Here is a 26,309-nt window from a genome sequence, read left to right on the forward strand (position 1 = left end):
AAAACGCATGCGCATAAAAAACGGAAGTAAAATTTATCCGTAAGATCCAAACCGGTTGCATGTTTAAGACACCCAAACCGGATGCTTACAACTTCCGTTTAGACATTCTAAAGGTGGCGGGAAATTGATCTTCACCTGTCCACGGATTATATGGTAATGCAAGTTTTTTAGATTTTAAATTTTTACTATATTTTTTCTTTATTTTGAATTTTTTGATTTATATTAGTTTATGTCCTTCCAAATGTTTTTTTTTGTTATGAACAAGACATCAGTTTCAATTCGTAATATCTTTTACGTTTTATTACCAAAAGTTGTCAATACGGCGATGCATGCAGTTTTGTTTATATTAGTAGTTTGTTAATTTTTATATTTTTAATGTTTAAATTACCTTACATTTTCAAAATTTAATTCATATAATTTCCTTTAAGTGAAAATCTATGACTGTATACATCCCTCCTTCAATAAAAATAGAAATTATCGGTTCTCTTCGTTATTAGTATAAGAAAATCTTTCCTACCTTCAATGACCTCGGGTTTTGAGAGATGGATGCGAAAGCGTCTTTCCCTTTGTGATTGTTTTTTATACTAATGGATAAATCATGTGACCCTAGACCTTCTATAAAATTGTATGGCTTGATTATTATTTTTTTACCCCCATCTTTACAATCGGTTCACACCGTGTCTGAAGTTGTTCCTTTTCTTTTCTTTCCTTTTCTTTTCTTCTTCTCTTATTTACTATTGGGACACCGTCTTGGTAGTTCCTTTGTTTTTTCTTTCTCAATCAATTATTGTATTGATAAAGAATTATTACGGGACCACAAGGACTAATACCTGAGGTCGCAACCGACGGCATCTGTTGCAAGAGGTAAGACGTTCTTTTTCTCTTTCTCTCTCAGCCAGTTGTCATTGATGTGTTAGGATAAATTTCTTAGCCTCAGACCTAGGTCCTTGATTATACCTTTTTTATAGCATCCTATTAAGAATTCGCTATATTCGATCAAAATTAAAAATATTGAATTTCAGGTTAAACTAATCGTATCTACTTAATTCGGTAGAAAAATAACATCTTGCATTTCATAACATTTATTTGTTATATATTTGTTTTGTTTTTTGACAAATTGTTTGGATCTGTGTATAGCAAACCCCTTAATTGTCATATCGCAGTAATGAACATATCCTAAAATTACAATAACGTAGAAAATTAATGAAAATAGGGGGACCTGAACGAGCTTTCTTTCTGCCGTAAAATTAATTCCTTTTCATGTTTTTTTTTTTTTTTTTTTTTTTTTTCTGCTGATTATCATCGATAATCGTCGTTCATATTAGCAGGAAAAAAAATTTGATACTTCTACACTTTATCGCCGAAACTGGAGACGCCATTTTATTTCGCGCACCTGTCGATAAAATACAAGGGAGAAATCAGTATTTTAAACTATGGCCAAAGCATGAAATAAAATAAAAAAAATAAATAAATAAAATAAAAATAAACTGGAGAACGATTGATTTTTTTTTATGTCTTTTTCATTTTCTGTTTAAAAAAAAAATGGGTTGGTCCACCTCCACCTCCACAATTTTCTTTTAAATGACGACTTGTATAAGTTTTCGACTATGCTGAATACGAAAATCTCACTGAAATTTTGCAGAAATAAACAGTTATCGAGATATAAAAAGTTGTATTGTGCATTGTATTCTTTGGCGACCATCTTTTTTACGCGCGTGCGCGCGCTATCATCTATAACTGGCACTGCAGTACTGCACACGCGTAAGAAAGATGATCGCCAAAGAATACAATGCATAATACAACTTTTTATATCTCGATAACTGTTTATTTCTGCAAAATTTCAATGCGATTTTCGTATTCAGCATAGTCGAAAATTTAATTAGGTGTAATTTAAAAGAAAATTGTGCAGATGGACCTAATCTAAAAAAATACCAAAAAATGTTTCATGAAAAACTTTACCATTTTCATTAATTAAATGAAACATTTACAATTAAACAATTATGGATATATGTTCTCTTTCACTTTCTTTATTTACTTTTTTTTCATATGTCTTTCCGGAAGTTTATCTAGTTTAATTTTTTTGTTATTTATTTCTAACTTCGGCCATAGTTTAAAATACTGAATTCTCCCTCTTTAATTTTTTTTTTTATTAAAAACAGAAAATGAAAAATACATTAAAACTCAATTGTTCTTGTAATCGTGAAGAAAGAGCCTGTTTCCCCCGTTTGACTATAGGTGGCGTACTGTCTGTCCACCCAGTTACGGAAGCGCAAAATGTATATAATGGCACCCGCACCGCACCGACCCTTGAAATAAAAATTAAATGTTTTTGTTATATTTTAATTTTAAACATGTTTCTTTTTGCTTTTGCAAATATATTTAAGTTTTATTTATTTATTTTTTCAAACATATTTACGTTTTTTTTTTGTTTTTGCAAACATATTTAAATTTTATTTTTCCAAACATTTACGTTTTGTTGCTTGTTTATTTTCAAACATTTGCATGTTTTTTTTTTTTGCAAGTATAAACTAAATGTTTTTGCTATATTTTTCTTTTAAACATATTTATGGGTACAATCGTTTTTTCCGCGAGTATTTTTTACGCTCTTATAATAAAAAAAAATCAACGTTTTTTTTTCTTTTTTTTTTTTTTAATGGACCTCCCCCTTTTTTTCTTAATTTTTCTGCACTTATTTTACCTTTTCCGTGAGTATTTATATATTTGAAAAAGGATATTGTAAAACCCGAATCTTACTTGAAACTACTATTAAAAAATAGCGCGGTACAATAAGTGCATAAGCAAACTTTTCAAAAAGAAAAATATTTCAAAAATATTTAGTTTATGTTTGCAAAAAAAAAAAAAAAAAAAAAACGAAAATGTTTGAAAATAAACAAGCACGTAAATGTAAAATAAACAAAACACGTAAATGTTTGGAAAAATAAAACTTAAATATGTTTGCAAAAAAATAAAACTTAAATATCTTTTGCAAAAAAAATAAAACTTAAATATGTTTGCAAAAACAAACAAAAAAACGTAAATATGTTTGCAAAAACAAACAAAAAAAACGTAAATATGTTTGCAAAAACAAACAAAAAAAACGTAAATATGTTTGCAAAAACAAACAAAAAAAACGTAAATATGTTTGCAAAAACAAACAAAAAAACGTAAATATGTTTGCAAAAACAAACAAAAAAACGTAAATATGTTTGCAAAAACAAACAAAAAAACGTAAATATGTTTGCAAAAACAAACAAAAAAACGTAAATATGTTTGCAAAAACAAACAAAAAAACGTAAATATGTTTGCAAAAACAAACAAAAAAACGTAAATATGTATGCAAAAACAAACAAAAAAACGTAAATATGTTTGCAAAAACAAACAAAAAAACGTAAATATGTTTGCAAAAACAAACAAAAAAACGTAAATATGTTTGCAAAAACAAACAAAAAAACGTAAATATGTTTGCAAAAACAAACAAAAAAACGTAAATATGTTTGCAAAAACAAACAAAAAAACGTAAATATGTTTGCAAAAACAAACAAAAAAACGTAAATATGTTTGCAAAAAATAAAACTTAAATATGTTTGCAAAAAAAAAACAAAAAAAGCATGGTTAAAATTAAAATATAACAAAAACATTTATTTTTATTTCAAGGGTGCCATTATATACATTTTGTGCTTCCGTAACTGGGTGGACAGACAGTAACGCCACCTATAGTCAAACGGAGGAAACAGGCTCTCTCTTTCTTCACGATTACCATCGTTCAATTTTTATTTATTTCATGCTTTGGCCATAGTTTAAAATACTGATTTCTCCCTTGTATTTTATTGACAGGTGTGCAAAATAAAATGGCGTCTCCAGTTTTTTAAAAGTTTATTTGATGACTTTTAACATTAGTACAGTTTAATCAAGACATTAAAAAAAATTAAAATATCGAAAAAAGGTTTATATTGTACGTATCCATTTTGGACTGAAGATTGTGAGATTTTCTCTTACAAGGTTTTGGCCCTTGGCAGAATGGAAGAAAACCAAACAGAAAATTACAACAAGCTCACCTTAAGACTTCAACGTAAATTTTATTAAAGTAAAAAAGGTCCATGTTGCAAAAGATGCGTCATCTTCAGCTATCTGCTAGGTGTATCAGAAGTTTTGGGGAATTTTTGACACCTCTAACACAAATAAAACATAAAAAACTTGTAATTTCTCTTTTAAAAGTGGGTTGTTCATTTTCTTTATGGATACTACTTTTGGATTTTACTTCCAAAATAAACTATTAAAGTTGTATAAAAAGTAATCGAAATATTATTTTTTATTTAAAAAAAAAGTATTTACAAAGTTCCGGTGCGCTTCCATGCAGCCATTTTTTTTTTTTTTACGTAATGAAATCAATTGAATTTTACGAGTTAAATATTTTTCAATTTTTAAACTTTTTAAAAGTCTATCAAAATTTTTCTATTGATTCAATTTTTACGATATTTTCAGGGTCAATGTGAAATTTTATGCTCTTTCCAATAAACCGAATGTAATATTTTAGACAAACGTTTTTTTTTAACCCTCCTCCCATTTTGAAATGTCTATTTAAATTTAAATAATTAATTAATGTACCAAAGTTTTATATATCACAAATTGAAGATAAAAGATCAATAAATATATTGTAAATAAAAACAAAAAAAAAGTGTTTTTTGGAAATTTACCTGTAAAGTCCAAAGTGTTTTTTTAAACCACGTTGACTTTTTTTAATTGGAAACCTATCTTCTGCTTATATTGTCCAGTAAGTAATGGACGATAACAATTTTTTTTCTATTTCATTCAATATTTTCTTTTTTTAGATATTTAAAAAAAAAAATTTCACTCGACAAAAAAGAATGAAAAAGTTTATGTATTTCTTTGAGAAAAGGAAAAAAAAAAAATCCTGGAGTGTTTTTTTTTTTTGTTTTGTTTTAAGGAATAATCTTATGAGTAAAATTTTACTATTTTTAAACTATGTGAACACATATTTCTCCAGGTACAAGGCTACACGCCTAACGCGAATATGTGGGTTTTATGTCCTTTTTTGTTCATCCTTGTTTCTTGTTTTTGGTGGGCCTGGTTGGTATGTATCTTCTGCAGATCTCAGCGTATTTATTCTGGAACGCTTTGAGTATTTCATCCGAGCTTTTCTTGTTAAAGAGAGTCACCCAGTTGGTGTCTCCAAATTCTGATTTTACTATGTCTCGGTCTATATCTTTGCTGTAGAAATTGAGCATGCTTAACAGATTTCCCAGGATGTGTTCTGACTCTTAGATTCCTCTCAAGTGTTGGTGCACTCGAGGTTATGACCTTTATAAAGTAACTAGCGGGGGTGGCCGGCGTTGCCTGTTTATTTGGAGGTATAAAAGAGAAAAAAAAAGCAAAGTTTTGGTAGGTAGGTAGGCAGGCTCGAACCTGAAACCTTGAGGCGAAGGTGGAAAAGAAAGTGTGAAAAAATGTGACATCTTACCGCTCGGCCACGACGGCAGGAAGTGAAAAGCATTCTAATTCATCGTTTAAAAAGTTAAGTGACAGGAGCGTAAATTTAATGAGGTCAAACATCACACCATACGCCAGTTTCCTCCCAAGATGCTGTTGGGGAAAACCAGCTCCCCATAAAAAGGGGAGTGTCCAAATGAATAGCAATTGTCTGATATGATGGGTTTTCCTGTCTTTACATTGATCAAACCTCATTGCCTTCTTGACATCCCCGGCACGAATGCCAGGGAGCTTCATTTTGCTATGGGTTCAATTTTGCTTTTATACTGAAAAGCCAAACAAACATGCAGAGATTTAAAAAGAATCACAAGAATAGCATGTAAAAGTTGCCCAAATTAAAGATACACATGACCTTGTTTCATGAATTGGAGATATTGCAATCTAAGGAGTCTATAAAAAGTTCTAAGAGACAGCCCCCCCCCCCCCCCAAGCCTTTGCTGGACATACACAGAATGTGCACACTAACACACATTTTGCCTTTTATATATATATATATATATACTAGCGAGGGGTACCTGGCGTTGTGTGGTTTTGGGTAAATCAAAACTGGGGGGGGGGCGTTAAAATAAAAAAAAAATGTTTTGGTAGATAAGTATGAGGACCGAACCGGAACCCTTGAGGGAAAATTGTAAATTAAAGTGTGAAAAAAAAAACGTGCGACGTTAACCATTGCACCATCGCGACATACCAATGGAAACGCGTTTGAATTTATTTAATTACTTAGATTTGGCAGGTGCACATTTTAATGACTTAATGAGGTCAACTGTTGACTGCGGAGTAGCATTTCATTTATTGCGGAACGCAGAGGTAGGGGGAAACCGGAAAAATGCTGCCAGAATTAATTATAGGAAAAGGCTTAATCCACATGCGGCGAGCGAAAACTGTTGAATATTTATCTTCCCGAAGTCAAGCAAATTAAATAGACAGGCGAGCTCTGTTGACAACTCTGAGATATTGCGATTTACATGTGATATAAAAAGTTTTTAGGCGAGCGACCGCTTCTCTGAAAAAAGCCTTTTGTAAACATACAGAAAAAGCGAACACACATACATACATACATACATTTTCGCTTTTATATATATACTAGCGAGGGGTACTCAGCATTGCCCAGGTGTTTGTAGGTGTGTGTAAAAAAAAACAGGTGCCCGTGAAAAAAAAAGCCTTGACGATGCGCAGTTGGAAAATAGTAAAGTGTGAAAAAAAACAGGTGCGTGTTTTTGATTGACGTGACGGCGATAGCTATTGAGCAGTTAGCATTTGTGCGGGACAGTTTTTAATGAGGTCAATAAATCGGTTTGTTTGTTTTTAAAACCCCGCTCCCTCGTCTCGAAATGAAAGCTACCGTCTGATATGACGAAGTAGTCAACATTGACCAAACGTTACTTAGCTCTATAGAGACCACTGGCTCTGAGCCTGTGATTAGAGTCGAGTTTCGCTTTTTTTTATACCGAAAACCGAATGTAACGCGTGCCGATGCGGGAAATGTGGAATAATTAACGTTTGAAAGTCAATAAAATTAAATAGACAGGCGAGCTCCGTGGTTAACTGCGAGATATTACAATTTATAGATGATATAAAAAGTTTTAAGAAGTTGTGAAGCGAGCGAGCGCTTCTCTGAAAGAAGCCTTTTGTGGACATTGAGGAAAAGCGTACATACATACATACATTTTCGCTTTTATATTTATAGACTAGCGAGGAGTACTCGGCGTTGCCCGGGTGTTTGGAGGTGTGTGTGTGGAAACTCCGGGGTGGGGTGGTTTAAAAAAAAAAAAAAAGTGAGTATGAGGATCGAACCCGAACCGTTGAGGCAAAGTTGTAAATTAAAGTGTGAAAAAAAATACATGCAACGTTAACCATTACCCCACTGCGAGATGCTAACGGTAACACGTTTGAATTTATTTAATTACTTGGATTTGACAGGTGCTCGTTTTAATGAGTTAATGAGGTCAAGTTTGACTGCGGGATTTTTATTTTCCCAAGATGTTATAGGAAAAAGACTAACCCACATGCGGCGAGCGACAAATGTTGAATATTTATCTCCCCGAAATCGAGCAAATTAAATAGACAGGCGAGCTTCGTTGTTAACTGTGAGATATTATGATTTATATGTGATATAAAATGTTTTAAAAAGTTGTTAGGCGACCGACCGCTTCTCTGAAAGAAGCCTTTTGTAGACATACAGAAAAAGTGAACACACATACAAACACACATACATTTTCGCTTTTATATTTATATATTTATATATATATATATATATATATATATGTATATATATATGTATATATATATATATATATATATATATATATATATATATATATATATATGAGTGGACCAGCTCACAGTTGTTTGAGAATAGCAGATCTAGTGTTGTTTCCTTTTGTGGGGACTGTTATGAACTGTTTTACGTATGTTGTGTCTGCAATGTTCAGCAGTTCCTCTACTTGCCGCTTCTCAGAATTTGTTCCTCCTGATATTTTCATATGCAGCCAAATTATCATGGGAAAGTTGAAGTCCCCTGTAATTATGATTTCTGTGGTACTTGGCAGATTATGTAATAGCGACCATATTTTTGTTGTGATGTCCATAAAGGCTTCTGTACTGTTAGGGGTCTATAGACAACAGTTATCAGGAGGTCAGTTTTCCTTAAATATACTGCCAATAATTCCATTGTGCCTTTTGAGAAAATAGTTTTTCTGCATTTACAGTCAGATCTTCCCTCAAATACAGAACTACTCCACCATGGCTTCTGTTTTCTCTGTCTTTTCTGAAAATGAAGTTATGTATGCTTATTTCTGAATGTCCTTGTTTAAATGTGTCTCTGTGAGAGCAAGAAATATTGTATTTCCTTCATTTGCTGACTTTTCCACCAGTTCTTCTAGTACTGGGACTTTGTTCTGATTGTTGTTGGGGGTAGAATATTGTATTTCCTTCATTTGCTGACTCTTCCACCAGTTCTTCTAGTACTGGGACTTTGTTCTGATTGTTGTTGGGGGTAGAATCCTCTGATGTTATGGATGTAGAAATTACTTAGTGGCAGCTGCACCTGCCAATGGGTTTCATTTCTGACCCCTCTGTTTTTGCCATAAATTTCTCCATTATTTTTTTTTGACCGTATTTCTAGAGCAAGGCTCTGTTCCATCATTTTTTCTAAAAACGTATTCTGGTTCAGTAGAGGACTTTGTTCTTTCTTATTTTTTGTGGAGGTTGATTTTTGCTCTATGTCTGACAGTTGCTTCCAATGTGATTTGGCCTGATGTGTAGCGTTGTCGCTTGTTGATTGACTGCCATCTACTTTCTCCATTCCTTTAATGTGTGGATATCTGCAGTTAGCGCAGTCTCACTTCCTTTGGAAGAGGGAGTTCCTGCAGACAAAAGGATGATAATAAGTACACTTCCATCCTAAGTTGCAACCTGTCTTATCTTTGCCATAGTTCATGAATTTTCTGCATATATTGACGTGATCCTTTTTGCATTTTCTTCCATTTATCCCAAATCAGCATTTGTTCCTCATATAAAACTTGCATACATTGACTTTCTTCCTCTGGGCTTTGTTTGTGTTGTTAGGTGTGCTTGCAATTGCAATAACTGTTGATGTTGATGTCAAAATGTTGGTGTTGTTTGTAGTTTCATTAACTGTTGAATTTGGTGTTACATTGTGTAGCTACTATTCCTATCTATTGTGCCAAAGGTAATCTGTTTGAGTTCATTCTATATCATTATATATATATATATATATATATATTAACTCCTAAATAAAATTTTACAGCAAGTAAATAGTAGTTCAATGAAAGTTTAAGGATTTTTTTTTTTTGTCAAATAAATAATTTTAAGAAATTTTTTTTTTTTTTTTTTTGTTAAATAATTTTAAATTTTTTTTGAGAAAGGGTTCAAAGGAACTATTATTTTTTATTTTTGTTAAATAATTTTAAGAAATTTTTTTGAGAAAAACGTTCAAATGAACAATTTTTTTGGTGCTTCTACACTATTGGGACGTTTTTCATATTTCTTTTGGATATTTTCATTATTGTAACATGGAAATTCAGTAGATATCATTAGTCTCACTTGAAGTTCAGTGTTCCAATTTCGCTACAATAATCAAGAATGACCCATAATTTTATATGGAGCCCGCCAAAAAAAAAAAACCAACAGTACTTATTTAGTACTGTAGTAACTGAATCGCGAAGCTATTTGATCAACTCTAAAAAAGTAAATGACTAGACTAGCTTACCCTTTTTCTTTATCCAGTTCAATGAGATTCACTCTCTTTGTCACTTCTAAAAGTGTTTTTGTTTTCACTAAAACTTGGAATAATAATTTTCTATAATGCAACACGTCTGCCAAGACACAAAATTCAAATGTTATTGTTTTTTTTGGCAAAAAGATTATTAAAAAAACATCCTTGATTTTTGACAATAATGTAATTTCAGATTTTACTCATTTTTTATTTTTGTTTTACAATTAAAAAAAAAAAAAGAAGAAAATGGTGAAAATGAAACAGTTTATACAAGTTCACTTATTGACTAAAATGAAAATGCTTAAACTCGTTTCTGTGTATATACCTGAACGCATGCACTTGTCTGGATTAGTAAAAACAGAAACATTTTAAGCCAGTTGGATGCATTTCTGGATTCATAAAATTTGCCGTTTTGAAAAGACAGATTTTTCCTTCAAAAGAAGTTTGAACCAAGGTCCACAACAGAGCTAACATCTGCTTTATGTCAGCTTCATCTGTGACATCTGTCGTCAAAATGCTATTTAGCATCTTGCCTAGACAGCCAGTTAACTTGGAATCACAAAAGAGTAAAGCAGACACATTCCATCTTGAGAAGAACATTGATTTATTTATCTCTCAGTGAAGCGGGTATAAACCGAAAGAAAACCTGAAACAAACGGGCGAGTTTCACTGCAACAAAGAAGGAATAAGTACACATTAAATGAGAAAAAAAGGGACGTGAAAAGAGAAGAAAAAGGGGAAACTAATGTAACTAATGGAATAAAGAAAATGTATGGTGACAAAGAATTATCACGCTGATAAGAAAATAGTAGCAATATCTAGCTAGTTTTAAATTGCATGGAAATATGAAATTACAAAGAAAGGTGCTAGTGCACTTAATGATCCGCGCTATTTTTTTAAATCGTATTTCCAAGTTTAATTAAAGTTTTATAAGTTTTTTTTATTCAATTGTAAGGTTAAAGTACAGAATAGGTACAAAATACCCTCCCCTCCCCATGTTGAGAATGGCTTTTTAAATAATAACGTTAGTATTTCAGCACGGATCACTAAGTGCACGAGTACTCAAAGAAAGATATTGTCAAAGAAGGGGCTAGACAAGAAGATTTACCTTTTTTAAACAATGAAGAAATTAAAATAAACATCCCAAAATTGTGTAGCAAGGCTGAGAAACAAAATGAGCATCTGTGTTATAGAGCAAAATGAGCAGGAAAGATCGAAAAATTCATTGAGAACTATATCTTGAAGCAAGTACATTGCCGAGAAATAAATAAAAAATGTAATGAGAGGATAAAAACTTAGAAGGCTCAAAGTAGATGAATAAAACTTTCACACGTAAAAGAGAAAAGGAATGGAAAAAATGAATAATGATTAAAAAGAAAAGAAATAACACTGCCTTAAGACAAGAATTCATGTAAACATGAGGTACAGTGAAGAGCAAATTTATCCCTTATAAAAAAAAAAAGAAGGGTATCGTGATAAAACGTGACATCATATGCCCTCTGTTTGGTGTTAGCTAGATAATACATTTCTCAGCTCACACGCAGTCATAAGCATACACACTCTGACACGCACACACAATAACAATATTAACTTTTTCATAATGTCGTCTGCTCGTCTTTGAAAATATATTTTTAAAAATTTACAAAAAAAAGTCTACTTTTAAATGATTTTATTTTTTTAAACATCTTGTAGTAAAAATATTTTAATTTAAATTAAAAAAAATTTTTTTCACATAGACTTTAAAAAAAAAACGTTTCTATGCAAAGACTAAAAAAAATTTTATTATAAGATATTAAAAATAAACAAAAGTAAAGTTTTTTTTTGTTTTGTTTTTTTTGTAATTTTTAAAATATATTTATTATATAAAACCATTCTGAAAAAAAATTTCAAAGTAAAGACCAAAAAAATATATTTTGATTCTAATATATTTTATTAAAAAAATAAAAAACCATTCTGATAAAGAATCATTTCAAAGTAGACTAGTTTCTTTATACAGAGTTGTAAAATTAAACTGGAATTATGTAAAAATTAATCAGAAGGGACTTTAGGAAAGGGATATTTTTATGTTTTCCCTCCTAATTATAAATGTATGAGAACCAATAACAAAAACCTCTTTTAAAACAAAACAACAAAAAGGTTTATTCAATGTAAGAAGTAAGCTGTTTATTCAGTGAGGGCTGATATAATGTAGACCCACTGGGTCATCCATGTCTATGGCAAGAGTGGAGAGGTTGTTGTGTCTGAGGAGGGGGGGGGGAGATCTATCTATCTTGTTTGCAGGTTGTGTTCCCTCTCTGGGAGCCTAGTTCCCAAAAGGTACTAAAGAAGTTCCTTAGGAGACAGATGAATCAATATGCCCCACCAGCTGATTGGTCAGTGTGTGGTTGAATCATTCAGCAGTAGGGAGGGCTGTAGGTCGCTATTGATTCATAAGACAAAATAGGTCATTATTTTGTTTGCTGTTACATGACTTTTCCTCGGTATACATTGGGAAAACTTCCGCTAAATGGAAAGCAGAAGTCAAAAAGAAACGGGCTTATTTAACATCACACAAAGATTTTTTTTATTAAAAAACAAAAAACAAACTCAGTTTAATAGTCTGAACAGACTTCAAACAAACAGAAGTAATGATTTATCTAAAATAATAAAATAAAACAAAAAAGCATAAATAATGAGTAAATAAATGTATAAGCAGTTAAGTATAAAAATAAATTATTTAAAATTTTTGATATTTTTAAAATTTAAATTAAAAATTTTTAATATTTTACGAGATTTAAAAAAAAAATTTATTTAAAAACAAAAAAGGATAAAATGAAAGTAGACACTTGTTCATTTTAACATCCCCATACAAATTTAGAAAGCCATTGTTAGTATGGGAAGGTGACGTGGACTAGGTAACTCTTCCCTTGCCATGGGTGGAGCTCTCCTAAAATGAACACAAAAACAATTTTAATTACCAAGCCTTACTCAGGGTTTTAGGGGATTTTAATCTCCCCAATGGGGAGTAATATTGCTTCTCTAGACGGGCACGTCATAGTGTTAATATATCTGCTCATATATATATATATATATATATATAGTGATTTAAATAGCTTGAACGATTTCATCAAAAATTCTTGAGACTATCTTAAACATCAAGTGGCAAGCACAAGTACCTGACACTGAGGTACTTGTGAGAACATGTTGCTCTAGTGTTAAGATCCTTGCAATCAGATTTCGCATGCGTTGGGTGGACCATGTGGTTCGAATGAAAGATGGTAGGCTGCTGAAACAAATTTTTTAGGGAGGGACTGGAAAATGGAAAACACCCTCAACATAAGCCTAGGAAGAGGTTCAGAGACTATACCAAAAACAATTTGAAAGTCCTGCAAATCAATATAGACATGTGGGAAGAACTTATTCTGCGAAAGCGAAAGCTTGTACATGAAATTTATGATGCTCTAAAGAAAAGAAAGCAGGCCTACAACAATCTGAAGCGAGAACTTTGCAAAGGTTTAATTGATGGTTTTAACCATGACACACAGAGCTAGAAATGTGACACTTGGAATGAGTGCTTCTGTCAAAAGCTGACTACGTCAACCACCCTAAGTCAAACAAAACTCCTGTTCAGATGAACTTTGTACCTATTAGTCTGAATCAAACAATCTGTTTAATATGCAGCAAAGTGTGTAAGTCTACTGCTGGTTTGAGAAGACATATGATTATTCATAAAAATACCCTACAACTTCCAGAGGAAGTCAACTCGACGGAAATTGCTCAATTTGTATGTCACATCTGCTTCAAGATGTGCAAATCTATGGCGGGAATGCAGAGTCATCTAAGATGGCATAGATGACGAGATGGGGAGAACACAGTATGACGGCGACTATCTGGAAAGATGCAGCAATCATCATGTAGTGATTTTACTGTTTCCTAGATGGTAATCCAATGAAACTCCAGTAGTGTTTGATAAACATGTATGTAGATATATAGCCAACAATGTTGATATAAAAATATATATATAAATAGGTACCGGCAGCCAAAATTTTAAAATCGCCTATGGCTAAATTTGATTCTCTCATATAAAAATACACACAAATACAAGAAAAACAAAACAAAAATCATGAAGATATCTTGTTTAGTCTTCAAGTTATGATCATTTTCATATTTACAAATGTAGCATGAACATGTTTATATTACGACATGGCAACTTTGAAAGCAACTGACAAAAAAAGTAACTGGTAAAAACGTAGTATTAGAAGACAATAGGAAATAAAAGTATAATCATATCTAATTCAATTTCAGCCTTCATTTTTGAGATGTGAAAAGTGAACATTGCAATATTTATAATCGCAAAATCGCACTGGTGGGCACTTTTTGAAGTATGAGCAAATAAAACTGAATTAAAGAAAATTAAATATGAACATGCAATATAATTCTATGCATAGTGGTTACTATGCCTATATTTTTTCAAACAATTCCAGCTGCAAGTTTTTTCATTATAAATCGATAAAAATACTGATATGTTCAATTTCAATGGCGAAAATAAAGTACCGAATGTTTTAAACATATACAAACTTCAAAATCACAAAAACTATTAAATATACAGACGTGAAATTTTGCATGCATAATCAATACATATTGTAGAATGTCATATCCAAATTTCAGCTCTGTACACCTTGTAGTTCTAAAATAATAAACTTAAAAATCGCAATAATTCACTGTTTATCATGGCGAAGTATCGTATATAAGCAAACGTACCTGTTCAACACCAGTTTACATTCAATACAAAAGGAAGCTGCATGTTAACAATAGAGTTCTCTATACAATTGATATTTCCTTGTGATTCTGTTGAACTCTTCGCTTGGAACTGACCACATTCGTAGATTTGAGGTGGCTACCTCAAATCCCCAATCAAACACATACAGAGAAGAGACTTTCTCTACCTCTGACCTTGCCCATCTAAAGGCATTTATTTTCACCTTACACTTGTCCAGAAATTTCACTTGTCCTTCTTCACTACTTGTGACAGAAATTACTTGACCTAAATAAAAGTCATCGTCATAATATACTGCCACAAACTGTCCTTGTTTGCTAAAGCTGTAGTTTCCAAACTCTGCCTGATCAACTAGAGCACTTTCTTCATCTGTTTCGCTTTGTTTGGCAAGGACATGCCCTTTGCCAGCATACCTTAGGGATGATCGCTCTGACGGTAGGTCTTTTAAATCTATAGCTGTGTGAAAGATGTGTCTTGCTACAATATCAATTATCTTTTCACAATTCTTGCCAGATACTTCTGCTTGCCCTATCAATTCAATGACACACTTAATGACATCTTTGGTGTACCAGTTGCTATTATATTCCTTCATAGAAACATTTCTTTTCTCGGCGTGATTAAGGAAATCAAATTTCATAACATAGTTATATTTTTGGTTTAATTTTTGGAAAAGTACTTGCTTTTTGTCTAATTTTAATTTTTTGCCAATACTACACTGTGACAAGGCAGTTTGGTACGCGAGTGCACATTCAACAGCCTTCGTTTATGCTCGCGCGTAGCATAAACGAAGGCTGGGCTGTAAAATGGAAAATAGTCCCAGAGTTCAGGAGTTAATACCATGCAAAAGAAATCAAACAAAAAACTTTTTAGCCAATAATCACAAAAAAAAATGCCCCCCCCTCTAAGGTGCCCAGAAAGTGGGTACTCATTTTAAGTTAAATTTAAATGGAAAAGTGATCACCCACTTTTCGAAAAAGTAATTTCTTCATATCATGAAAACTATTTTTTGCGACGGAAACAGTTTTCAGATTCGTTTTTAGCACACCGAAATCTAGAAAAAAAACAAAAAACATTTTGTTATATACGGACGTGAGACCGGCCTTAAAGTAAAATAATACTGCGTCTTCAACATAAAAGTTATTTTCATTGTGCTAATTTGATTTTTCTGTCTCGAATAAAATAAACAATGGTATTTATGAAGTGAGCTATTATTTAGGAAACATGTGAGGGGGGGGCGTGTTTTTTAACTAGTCTGTACTTTCACCTAACAATTTAATAAACGATACAAGAATAAAATATATTAAAACAATAGTATTTATGAAACAAACTATTTAAAAAAAAATTTTTTTTATTACATTTTCACCCCAAACAAGGCACGTTGCCACTTTGGTGTAGGGGGCTACTATCAGGGTCAGCAACTACTGGGGCACTATGTAGGGATTTGGGCAGCAAGATGTCGGTTCACATTGCACTTGAACTTCTGCATGTCAGTACAGTTAGGGAAGCAGGATCCTGGAATGGAATTCCAGAGTCTAGCGGTTCTTGGGAAGAAACTACTGGAGTAAAAAGGTCTTTTACATCTAGGGATCTCTACTGTGTGGGGGTGGGATTTAGCTGCCTGTCGGGTTTGTCGAGGGTGTCTGCGTCATGGAGGCACAAGTGTCTGCAGTTCGTCAGAGCATTCACCATTAAAATACTTGTAGAACAGGCAGAGGGATGCAACATTTCGTCGATGGGACAGAGGCTGAAGCTTAGATGCCAGTTCAGGGCCTATCAGATTGGCGACTCTTTTTTGGACCTTGTCTAGAAGCGAGAAACTAGTAGTAGACGCACCAGCCCAGATGTGACAACAATACTCCATACATGGGCGAATGGTGGCCTTATAGAGATACAGGATACTTTCAGGTGTCAGTAGTTTTCTAGCACGGTAGAGAGAGCCTACCTTTTTCGCAGCGGCCCTGGCAATGTTTTCAATATAATTGTTCCAGCTCATGTTTCCTGTGAACGTTAGGCCAAGCAGTTTGAAAGATGTACTCTCAGACAGGTAGTCACTGGCCAATGCTATTGGTGGCAGAGAAGGTTTCTTGTAGTTATTGAAGGAAACCAGTTTAGTCTTGGCAGCATTTAATGTTTTATTAATATATATTAATATATATTTAATATTATTTAGAAAACCACTCTTAACTGTGTGTGTGTCGTTTTTCTTTTGTTTTTTTTAAAGAAAAACCAATCATTTAAATTAATTTGTTTTGTATCTTTCAAAGTTGCTTTAATTAAAAAAATGTTTAAAATTATTTATTTGTTCGGAAAAAAAAAGGGGGGGACGCTCGCCCAGTTTAAACCATTATGAATATGTCATTTCATTTTATGTTTTTAATAAAAAAAAATGTTCCATGAAAAACTTTCCCATTCTCATTAATTAAATCGAACCAATTACGGATATATGTTCTCTTTCACTTTTTTTATTTACTTTTTTCATAGTTCTTTCCGGAAGTTAAATTTTTTTGTTATTTATTTCATGCTTCAGCCACAGTTTAATATAATGTTCTCCCCTAAATTTGGACAGCAGGTGCGTGAAATAAAATGGCGTCTCCAATTTCCAATTTTTAACGGGGATGTGGGTTGTTTATTTATTTATTTATTTTTTTGTTTTAACTGCAATCGTTCTCCAGTTTAATTTTTTTTTTGTTATTTATTTCATGCTTCGGCCATAGTCTTCCCTGGATTTGGACAGCAGGTGCGTTAAATAAAATGGCGTCTCCAATTTCGGCAATAAAGTGTAGAAGCACCGTATTTTCAGCTAACAATTTAAATTATACAAAAATAAAAAATAAATGTTAAAACAATAGTACTTATGAAGCAAACTAACATGTGGAAGAGAAGGTGGTTTTTTTTTTGTTTTGTTTTTTTAATTTAGCCTAGTCTGTACTTTCGGTACTCATGCACTTAGCGAACTGTGCTGAAATAACATTTAGAAAGCCACTCTTAACATGGGGAGGGGGTGTTTTGTAACGCTTCTGGACTTTCAACTAACAATTTAATATAAAAAGTTATCGTAAAACTTTAATTTAACTTGAAAATACTATTTAAAAATAGCGCGGTTTCGCTAAGTGCAACCACCGTACTTTCATCTATGGACAACAATAGTTTTTTACGTTTATTCAAACTTTAATTTTATGCAGTCGCATGCCTTGAATTAAATATCTACCATGCACCAAATCATTTTCAAATAAATACAAAATGCTAGAAACGTGTCGTTCAATTTGCTTCTTGTCTAGCATTTTTTACGCTCTTTTGCCAAGTTTGTTTACTTTCAGGAAACTGGTTTAGAATGCCGAATAAACGAATATTTAGATGCGTTTTAAAATTAAATCACTAGTTTTATAAATGGTTTATTATAAATACTCCTTATTTATTTCCCCCTAAAATGATATAATATTAATTTAATTTTTGAAAAGATCCAAAATATTGCTTATTTGTTTACGTTAAAAAGCTGAACACGTGCTAACTAAATGTTGCAAAATACTTCTGAATATTTAAAATATTCCAAACTAATTTTTACAAATTAATGTACAGAAGTGGTTTCTTATCGCTTATATTGAAATTGAAGCAGTATAGTTAACTATTTGGTGAAATACCGAAGTCGAACAACTTTCATTCATTTACTCGCACATTTTCACTGTGTTTACGGTTCACGCAATTTTGTCCAAAAGACTCCCGAGGTGTCAATTTTCTTTCGCCTTGCGCATTTTCGCGAATAAAGCTAGGTACAATTTCTTAGCACCATTTTATAGGAAATTGAATGAACTTTAATTTAATATCACGTTTGCTATGGTTATCATGAATAGTTAATTCACTAGAAGCAAATTAAATCAGAAAAGAATTTTAAAAAGAATTTCGCATATTTTTTTTTTTAATATTTGTTGTAATTTTTATATGTAAACAAAGATCATTCTTTGCTTAATTTGATGCTATTTATAGTTTTTTTATTGGTCGAATGGCAAAAATTCGCGAGAGTTTTAAATAAGAGGTATGATTTTCTTGATTTTTAAAAAATTAGCAGCTAGTGTTCCACGTCAAAATTTTATCACTTTTGTTGGTGCTATTAAAATAAATCAGTAAAATTTAATTTTTATTCAACAAATACAAAATAAACACCATATGAAAGAGGGAAATTTGCTCTTTCATTTAATATATATTTTATCCCAAAACAAATTCAAACAAATGAAATACAGGCTGGTGAACATAACCTATAGTTGACCATTTTTTACGAATTCCACTCGTTTTTCAGGCTGCTGCCGGTACCTAATATAAACAGAAGCAACTTTATATTATATACATAGTTTTAAGAAATTGATAATTGATATCAAATTTGTTTTGCTTTCAGAAAATTTGGTAGCAAAATGCAGGCTTTTCTTAAACCAGGAAGTTCTCTTTTTGCAAAAAAGAAAGATTTGCCAAGTACAACTCCGTCCGGTGAAAAAATAAGTAAAGAGAAACATGTGCCTTGGGTTGAGAAATAGTAAGTTTTTGTTTTTATGGATGTTTTGCATGGTTGCAAGTTTGTCTGTTGTAAGAGGACATTTTTCTCATAAAAATATTAAGATATTACAATTTCTTTCAATCATATTAAAAATGTATAATTATTACTATTAAAAACTTTGCATTAAAAGTAGAATATAAATTTTTTGAGAGCTTCTGAAATGTTCTAAGTTGTGGTATTCCATTTGAAGCATTTCTTGAACTTTATATTCACCAAAACTATTTTAAAAAAAAAAAAAAATGCTGATAGTGTCATCTCTTCAGTTAGTGAGTCAGTTTGAGTCGTTGGGCCGCTCCAGGTTGTCAGATGCTGACTAGATTAACTTTGGCCAATATTTCTTGGGATCCAAATCCGGTCTTATAAAAAGAATCAATTACAAGAAACCCTCAAAGAAAACTAGACACATTTGGTAATTATAAAGATTTTCTGACCTTCGCTCTGACCAAAGAAATATTGTCATTAATTCTCAATAACTTTGTCCAAATTATCAAAAGATGTTCCAACGTCCAGGATTTGATTAATATTTTAACAGTAAGAGGTTTCATATATATATATATATATATATATATAATCATCATCATGCAGTCCATCAGTCTTGACGATGACTAGTCAGGGCCTCAGTGCTTTATCCTTCGGTGTTGGCATAGTTCTCTTTCTGTGTGAAACATCCGGTCACAGGCACTGCATATGTGGGTGCCAGAGTTGTGTCATCAGTTGTGTCTCAGCTCTAAGGCTTCTCCAATCTTTCTCTCTATTTGTTTCTTTCCTTTGTGGAGACAGTTCCGCCAACCACTCCTTTCTTTGGCTTGTCCTTCCCAATTCTCGACATTGATGTTCATTGCCTTCAGGTGCTGCTTTGTTACATCTTTGTAACGAAGCTTCTGACTTCCTACCTTGCGGGTTCCATTTTCCAGTTTCCGCGTAGAAGATCATCTTTGGAATTAGGTTGTCTTCCATTCTAGTAATGTGCCCGGTCCATCATAGTTGCATAGTAACAAGGGTAGCTTCCACGCTATCTAGGTTTGCTCTCCTGAGAACTTCCGTGTTTGGTACATAGAAAAGAGGCTCTGGACAAGGGCCAGTATCCGGCTAGAGACAAAGTGCAGAGTCTACAAAACCATCATCCTGCCAGCCCTGTACTCTATAAAGAACACATAAGGAGATTGAAAGCCGTCCAACACAGACACCGGAGAAGAATCATGAAGATCAAATGGAGTGACTACATACTATATATATACACTGATATACATGAAAGAGCTGTTGAAAAATAAAGATAAATTAAGATTTATACTCCAAACTAACAATAATACTCACTCTTTGCAGACACCCTTGCAGTAAGTAGATGTTGTAAGAGCAACTATTGCTTAAGGTGTTTAAAAAATTTTAACTTCCTCCTGAAGTGACTGAAATCCAACTATGAAGATTGGTTGAAGGAATGGGGGTAGGGAAGGATGATCCAATTTAAATTCACAAAGAAGTTGGCTGGCGATGGTGGTGAATTCTAACTTGGTATGCATCGTCCCTAGGTGAGGAAATTCATGAAGAGCCACAAATGTGACTTTGACCATAACCTTGAAAAATGGTGTGCACCATCCCTAGGTGGGGGACAATCATCATGCCAGGTTTGGTCATGATTGATCCAGTGGTGTGAGCTGTAGGAGAATTGTATACACACACACGAATGAACACTATTACTTTATTATTTTATATATATATATATATATATATATATATATATATATATATATTGTCTTCGTTTATACTCTTTTTCACCATTGCTATCCACCTTCATAAATGCCTACATACTTTTTTTTTTCTTATATAATTTATTTTATTTATGTTTTCATATGCTTACTTTCAGCCGACCCCGCCAAATTGATGATGTTGCTTATCAGGATGAAGTTGTCCTCGTGCTAAAGAAATCTTTACAGAGTTCAGATGTATATTAATTTTTTTAATTTTTTTTTTTACTTGTGTATTTCTATTTAGACCAAGGCAATACCTATAAGAATCGTAGCAGCTATGCAATTGAAATCCATGATTGTTAGGGAACGTGTGCATGATTAATTATGAAGTATTTTAAAGAAGAGATTTGTTGGTAATCTATACACTTTCTCATCATTCTGTTAAAATGGAACACACTTGTATAAATTTGAGGGTTTTTTTTTGTTTTTTTGCGCACTGACATTGATATTAAAAGCCTACTTTTTCTATTTAAAAATTATTAAAAAGAACTTAATATACAGGCTCATGGATATGTGAGCAACTTCATGAAGGATAACTAATTTGCATATTTTTTGAATGATGGACGTTCATTAATCATTTATGGTTTCTTATTGGATGTTTGGTTTCATTTAACTATTCTGCTCAATCTATTCATGCATATTTTTTACATTTTTTAAATAACAGTATTTAGGATAAAAGTTCTAGCAAACACATTTATTTATATATCTGTGTGTGTGTGTGTGTGTGTGTGTGTGTGTGTGTGTGTGTGTGTGTGTGTGTGTGTGTGTGTGTGTGTGTGTATCTATAATATAAAGCTGAATGTGTGTGTCTGGTCACGAATAGGCTCCTATGTGGTTGAATATTTTAAAAAACTGATTACATATAATGATAGAAGATGTATTGAGACACAGGAATGGGTATGCTTGATCTGGCAAAACGGTGGTTCATTAAAATTGTGGGGTCTGCGTTCGCGCCTGGTCCACAATGTATGGAAATAAAAAATTTTAAAAATTCAAAAAAAAAAAACGTTTACAAGTGTTTTTGATATAGGTATACATAAGAATACTTTGATAAGTATGTTTTAACTTAAATAGGGATGGTATAATAAAATTGTGGGGTCTGCATTCGCGCCTGGCCTCCATAGAATGGAAATAGGTACAAACTTTAATAAAGACTTTTCATATCTATCTGCGTAAGTATACTTGGATAATTATGTTTCAGTTTGAAGAAATATGGTATAATAAAATTATGGAGTGTTCGTTCGCACCTGACCTCCATAGAATGGAAATATTTCACAAAGTTTAACAAGGGTTTTTAATATAGATCCATAGAATATTGTGATAAGTGTTTCAGTGTGAACAGGTATGGTATAATAAATTATTGGGTTTATCTATTTTATTTTTACTTTCATCATATTTTGCTTTGGTTTTGATACCCCCAAATTCAACCCAAATTTACAACCCTTCCTTTTCATAACCTATCATACTTTCATAAATCAGAGTCCATTTTCTGTAGGCTGTTTTTGAACCCAGTCAACGACTAGTACTTTTGCTAGTATATATATATATTTCTGTAGAAATATATTTTCTTATAATATATACCAATCCTTATTTAAGAAACTCAATGTAATTACAGAGCAATATAGTGAATAAATGAAAAAAAAAATATTCTAAAATTCATGATGTTGACCATCTTATAATTTATTCCTTTAATTCAGTTGACATTTACAATTGACAGCATCTGTTTCGTAGCGCAAAATCTATCACTCAGTTATATCAATCAGTGAATTTATTATGCCCTTAACTCATCAGAAGTTAAGGGCATAATAAATTCACTGATTGATATAATAATTGATTGATACTGTCCAGAATTGTAAATGTCAACTGAGTTAAAAGAATAAATTATAAGATGGTCAACATCATGACTTTTGTAATATAGTTTTTTGTTATTTAATCACTATATATATATATATATATATATATATGACTGTGTGTGGAAAGTCTCTACTCTGAAATTTTTGATATATAAGGGATTTGGACTTGTGAGACAATTTATTTTATTTTTAGTCAGTAAAAATAGCTACTAAGGGGTCAAAATTGAAAAAATGTTGACCCAAGCAGGAGTAAGTCGAATAAAGCTGTTACATTTGGGTATGTGCCCCCCCCCCCCCAAAAAAAACCTATCTTAAAGAAGTTGCTTGATTTTTAACCTTTCCATCTGCCATGGTAATGACACTGGAGTGCTAAATAACAACTAAGGCTAGAGCACCAAACGTTTTAGTTTGGATTCTAACTGATGGCACTCAAGTGTTATTTTTTTTTATTTTATTTTTTTTTTTTTAATATAACTTTTGAAAATCTTTATATGTTGGATACAATATAGTAATCAATAGAGAATTGGTTCTATAATAATAAATATGAAATCTGCATTAATTAAAATATAATATTTATGCATATTTTACGACCAGGCAATCTGTTAATATCAAATAATTTGTTAAATACTAACTATACTTACCTATTATTATAATTATTATTATTGAGTTATTTTCATAAAATTTACAAAAAACAAATAAACAAAAATAATCACCGTTATCATGACAATTAAATGTGTAGAAACCACTTTATTCACCACAGATTTTACTAATGAGTTACCACTTAAGGCCAAAATCCACTCAAGGATAAGGATTAAATGGATAGATTGTTAAATGATGAAAAATATGAGATTATAAAATAATGAATGGAATGGACAAACTTTGATTACTTATAAGGGCAGTTTATGACATGTATTTGTTGATGTTGGGTTTAAAGGTGACCTTGTTGTAGCCTACAGTGAAGCAGTTCTGTAGTAATGCATTCCCCAGATGGAAGAAAAACTCTGTTCATGGAAATTCTTTTTGATGTTAGGCACAAGGAGAGACAACGGAAAGTTCTTTTGAAAATAACAAGCTCTTGCTGCAAGCGTTTTACATGCAGGAACGGAGATTGAAGCTCAGTTGAGCACTTTCCAGGAAAATCACGATGAAGTAGAGAAATATGGATTATTTGGTCTACTTTTATTGTCTTGAGTGTTATTTAAATCCTTATTTGCGGATGGCACTCGATGAGGACAATAGTCTGAATAATACAAAAGTAGAGACAAACGTCTCTTCTGTGAGAAAAAGATTATCCTTTTTGTAGATTGGAAAATCGATTTAGTACTCTATCAAGACAAGAAAGAGTGCTCATCTTAGGATGTATCTGAGTTGTATATTATAGGGAGAGGATTAAATTAGGAGTCTGGTACCTTCTGAGGTGATATAATGATCCAAGCATTTTCCCCAAATCTTAACAACAAATCTAATCTATATATATAAAAGCGAAAATGTATGTATGTATGTTTTGATGTCTGCTAAAAACTTTCGACAGACGCGGCGAAAATTCACAAACTCTGTATCACATCGAACCTTTGCTCGAAAAATTGGCCAAAAACGTTAACTTTTTCACCCTGAAATCGACAATTTTCGACAGGGGGTGGGGTCAACAAAAACGGTCCTCTCGTGACAATGACCGATTCTACGCATGCGTCAGATTATGTCGTGACCTGATTTACTTTAAATAGTTGAAAAACCGAACAAATTTCATGTACGTCGTGTTAGCTCAGTTGGTTAAGGCCTAGGTTCATTATCTAAACGTTTTGGGTTCGAATCGTAGTATGAGAGTTTTTTGTTTTTTTGCGATTTTTTTAAATTCAAATATTGAACCAGTGTTATTGAAGCCATTTTTCACGTAACGTTCGTTTTTCTGCGTTTTTTTTTTTTTTTTTACTTCGCTTATTCTTAGCGACACCCAAAAACACCCGGGTACCCACCGATTTTTAAAATTTTAATATCAAAACGGGCTTATTTAAGCCATTTTTCACGTGTTCGTTTTTCTGTTTTCATTGTTCGTTTGCCTTACGTTAGTTTTTTTTGTGTTTTTTTTTATTGTTTGATCGCCGTGTAGCGGGGAAAACAAACTGGCTTCCGCAACTTGACGTTGTCGCACCTGCTAATTTCGATTTATAAACGTCAACTTAACACACTTATCAATTCATCTGTTCCCGTGGTCGAGATGGTTAGGTCGCAGAGTTTTATTTTTCCATTTCCTTTCCACCTCCTCGTCAAACGTTCGGGGTTCAAGCCTACCTTTATAATAAAACTATTTTTTTTCTTTTACACCTCCAAACAACCGGCCAACGTTTTTTTTTTTTTTTTTTTTTTTTTAACAGGGTTGTTTTAATCTACCCCCCCAACACACACACCTCCAAACACCCGGGCAATGCCGGGTACCCCCGCTAGTCTATATATATAAAAGCGGAAATGTATGTATGTATGTTTGTGTGTCTGCTAAAAACTTTCGACAGACAGAACAAAAATTCACGAACTTGGTCTCATATGAAAGCCCCATCCTTCGCCCGACAAATATCGAAAAATTGGCCAAAAACGTTAATTTTTTCATCCTGAAATCAACACTTTTCTACAGGGGGGGAGGGGGGAGATCAGTTCTACGCATGCGTCAGATGACGTCATAACCTGATTTAGTTTAAATATTTGAAGAACTGACACAATTTCATGTATGTCGTGTTAGCTCAGTTGGTTAGAGCGTTGGTCATTATCTAAACGTTTTGGGTTTGAATTGTGGTGCGAGATGTCTTTTTTTTTTTTCGATTTTTTAAATTTTAATATTGAAGCAGGGTTATTTAAGCCATTTTTCACGTAACGTTCGTTTTTCTGTTTTTTTTTTTTTTTTTTTTTACTTCGCTTATTCTTAGGTTTTCATTAACACCCCCCACCCCGACTGCCACACACACCCCAAAACACCCGGGTACCCACTGATTTTTTAAATTTTAATATTGAAACAGGCTTATTTAAGCCATTTTTCACTTTTTTTTGGGGGGGGGGGGTTATTTTTCAGAAGTTTTAACATTCGTTTTTCTGTTTTCTTTTTTGTTTTCGATTTTTACATTTAACATTGTTCGTTTGCCTTACGTTAGTTTTTTTTTGTTTTTATTTTCGATGCTTATTCTTAGGTTTTCATTAACACCCCCAACACCTCCGACCACACACACCTCCAAACACTCGGGCAACGCAAGGTACCCCCCGCCCTTCCCCGCTAGTCTATTATATAAAAGCGAAAATGTGTTTTTGTGTGTGCACTTTTTTTGTATGTCCAGCAAAGGCTTTTTTTTGGGGGTGGGGGGGGATTACCGATTCTTAGAACTCCCTAGATTATAATATCTATGATTTATGAAAAGAGGTTGTGGCTATCTTCTATTTGAGTAACTTTTACACGCTATTTTTGCACTATTTCTTGCTCTCGCCTGTTTTATTTGTCTTTTTCGTATATAAAAAGCGAAACTAAATCTGGAGCAAATGCGTCTACCTGGCACTCATGCCAGGGAAATCTAAAAACAATAAGCTTTGATCAATGCAGGGAAAACCCGTCATATCAGACAATTGCTATTCATTTTGACACTCCCCATTTTATGGGGAGCTGGTTTTCCCCAACATCTTAAAAAGTTAA

At 32.6% G+C, this 26,309-nt stretch overlaps 1 protein-coding gene across 2 annotated transcripts in view; it reads left to right on the top strand.

Annotated features, from left to right (window-relative positions):
* Window positions 1-23: 23 nt before the first annotated feature.
* Window positions 24-26,309, top strand: part of LOC145297598 (replication factor C subunit 4-like) — a 56,380-nt gene continuing 30,094 nt past the window's right edge. The window contains exons 1-3 of one of the 2 annotated variants that reach the window (XM_080143655.1): window positions 24-153; window positions 18,889-19,023; window positions 20,906-20,984. In XM_080143655.1, the coding sequence (XP_079999781.1) occupies window positions 18,905-19,023; window positions 20,906-20,984 (198 nt within the window). In that variant the 5' untranslated portion in view covers window positions 24-153; window positions 18,889-18,904. Of the gene's footprint in view, window positions 154-17,046; window positions 17,071-18,888; window positions 19,024-20,905; window positions 20,985-26,309 lie in introns of those variants that run through there. The other variant, XM_080143656.1, reaches the window with a different exon arrangement.

The sequence above is a fragment of the Euprymna scolopes genome, chromosome 18, assembly GCF_053919585.1.
Source record: "Euprymna scolopes isolate OS-2025 chromosome 18, ASM5391958v1, whole genome shotgun sequence".
Lineage (NCBI taxonomy): Eukaryota > Metazoa > Mollusca > Cephalopoda > Sepiida > Sepiolidae > Euprymna > Euprymna scolopes.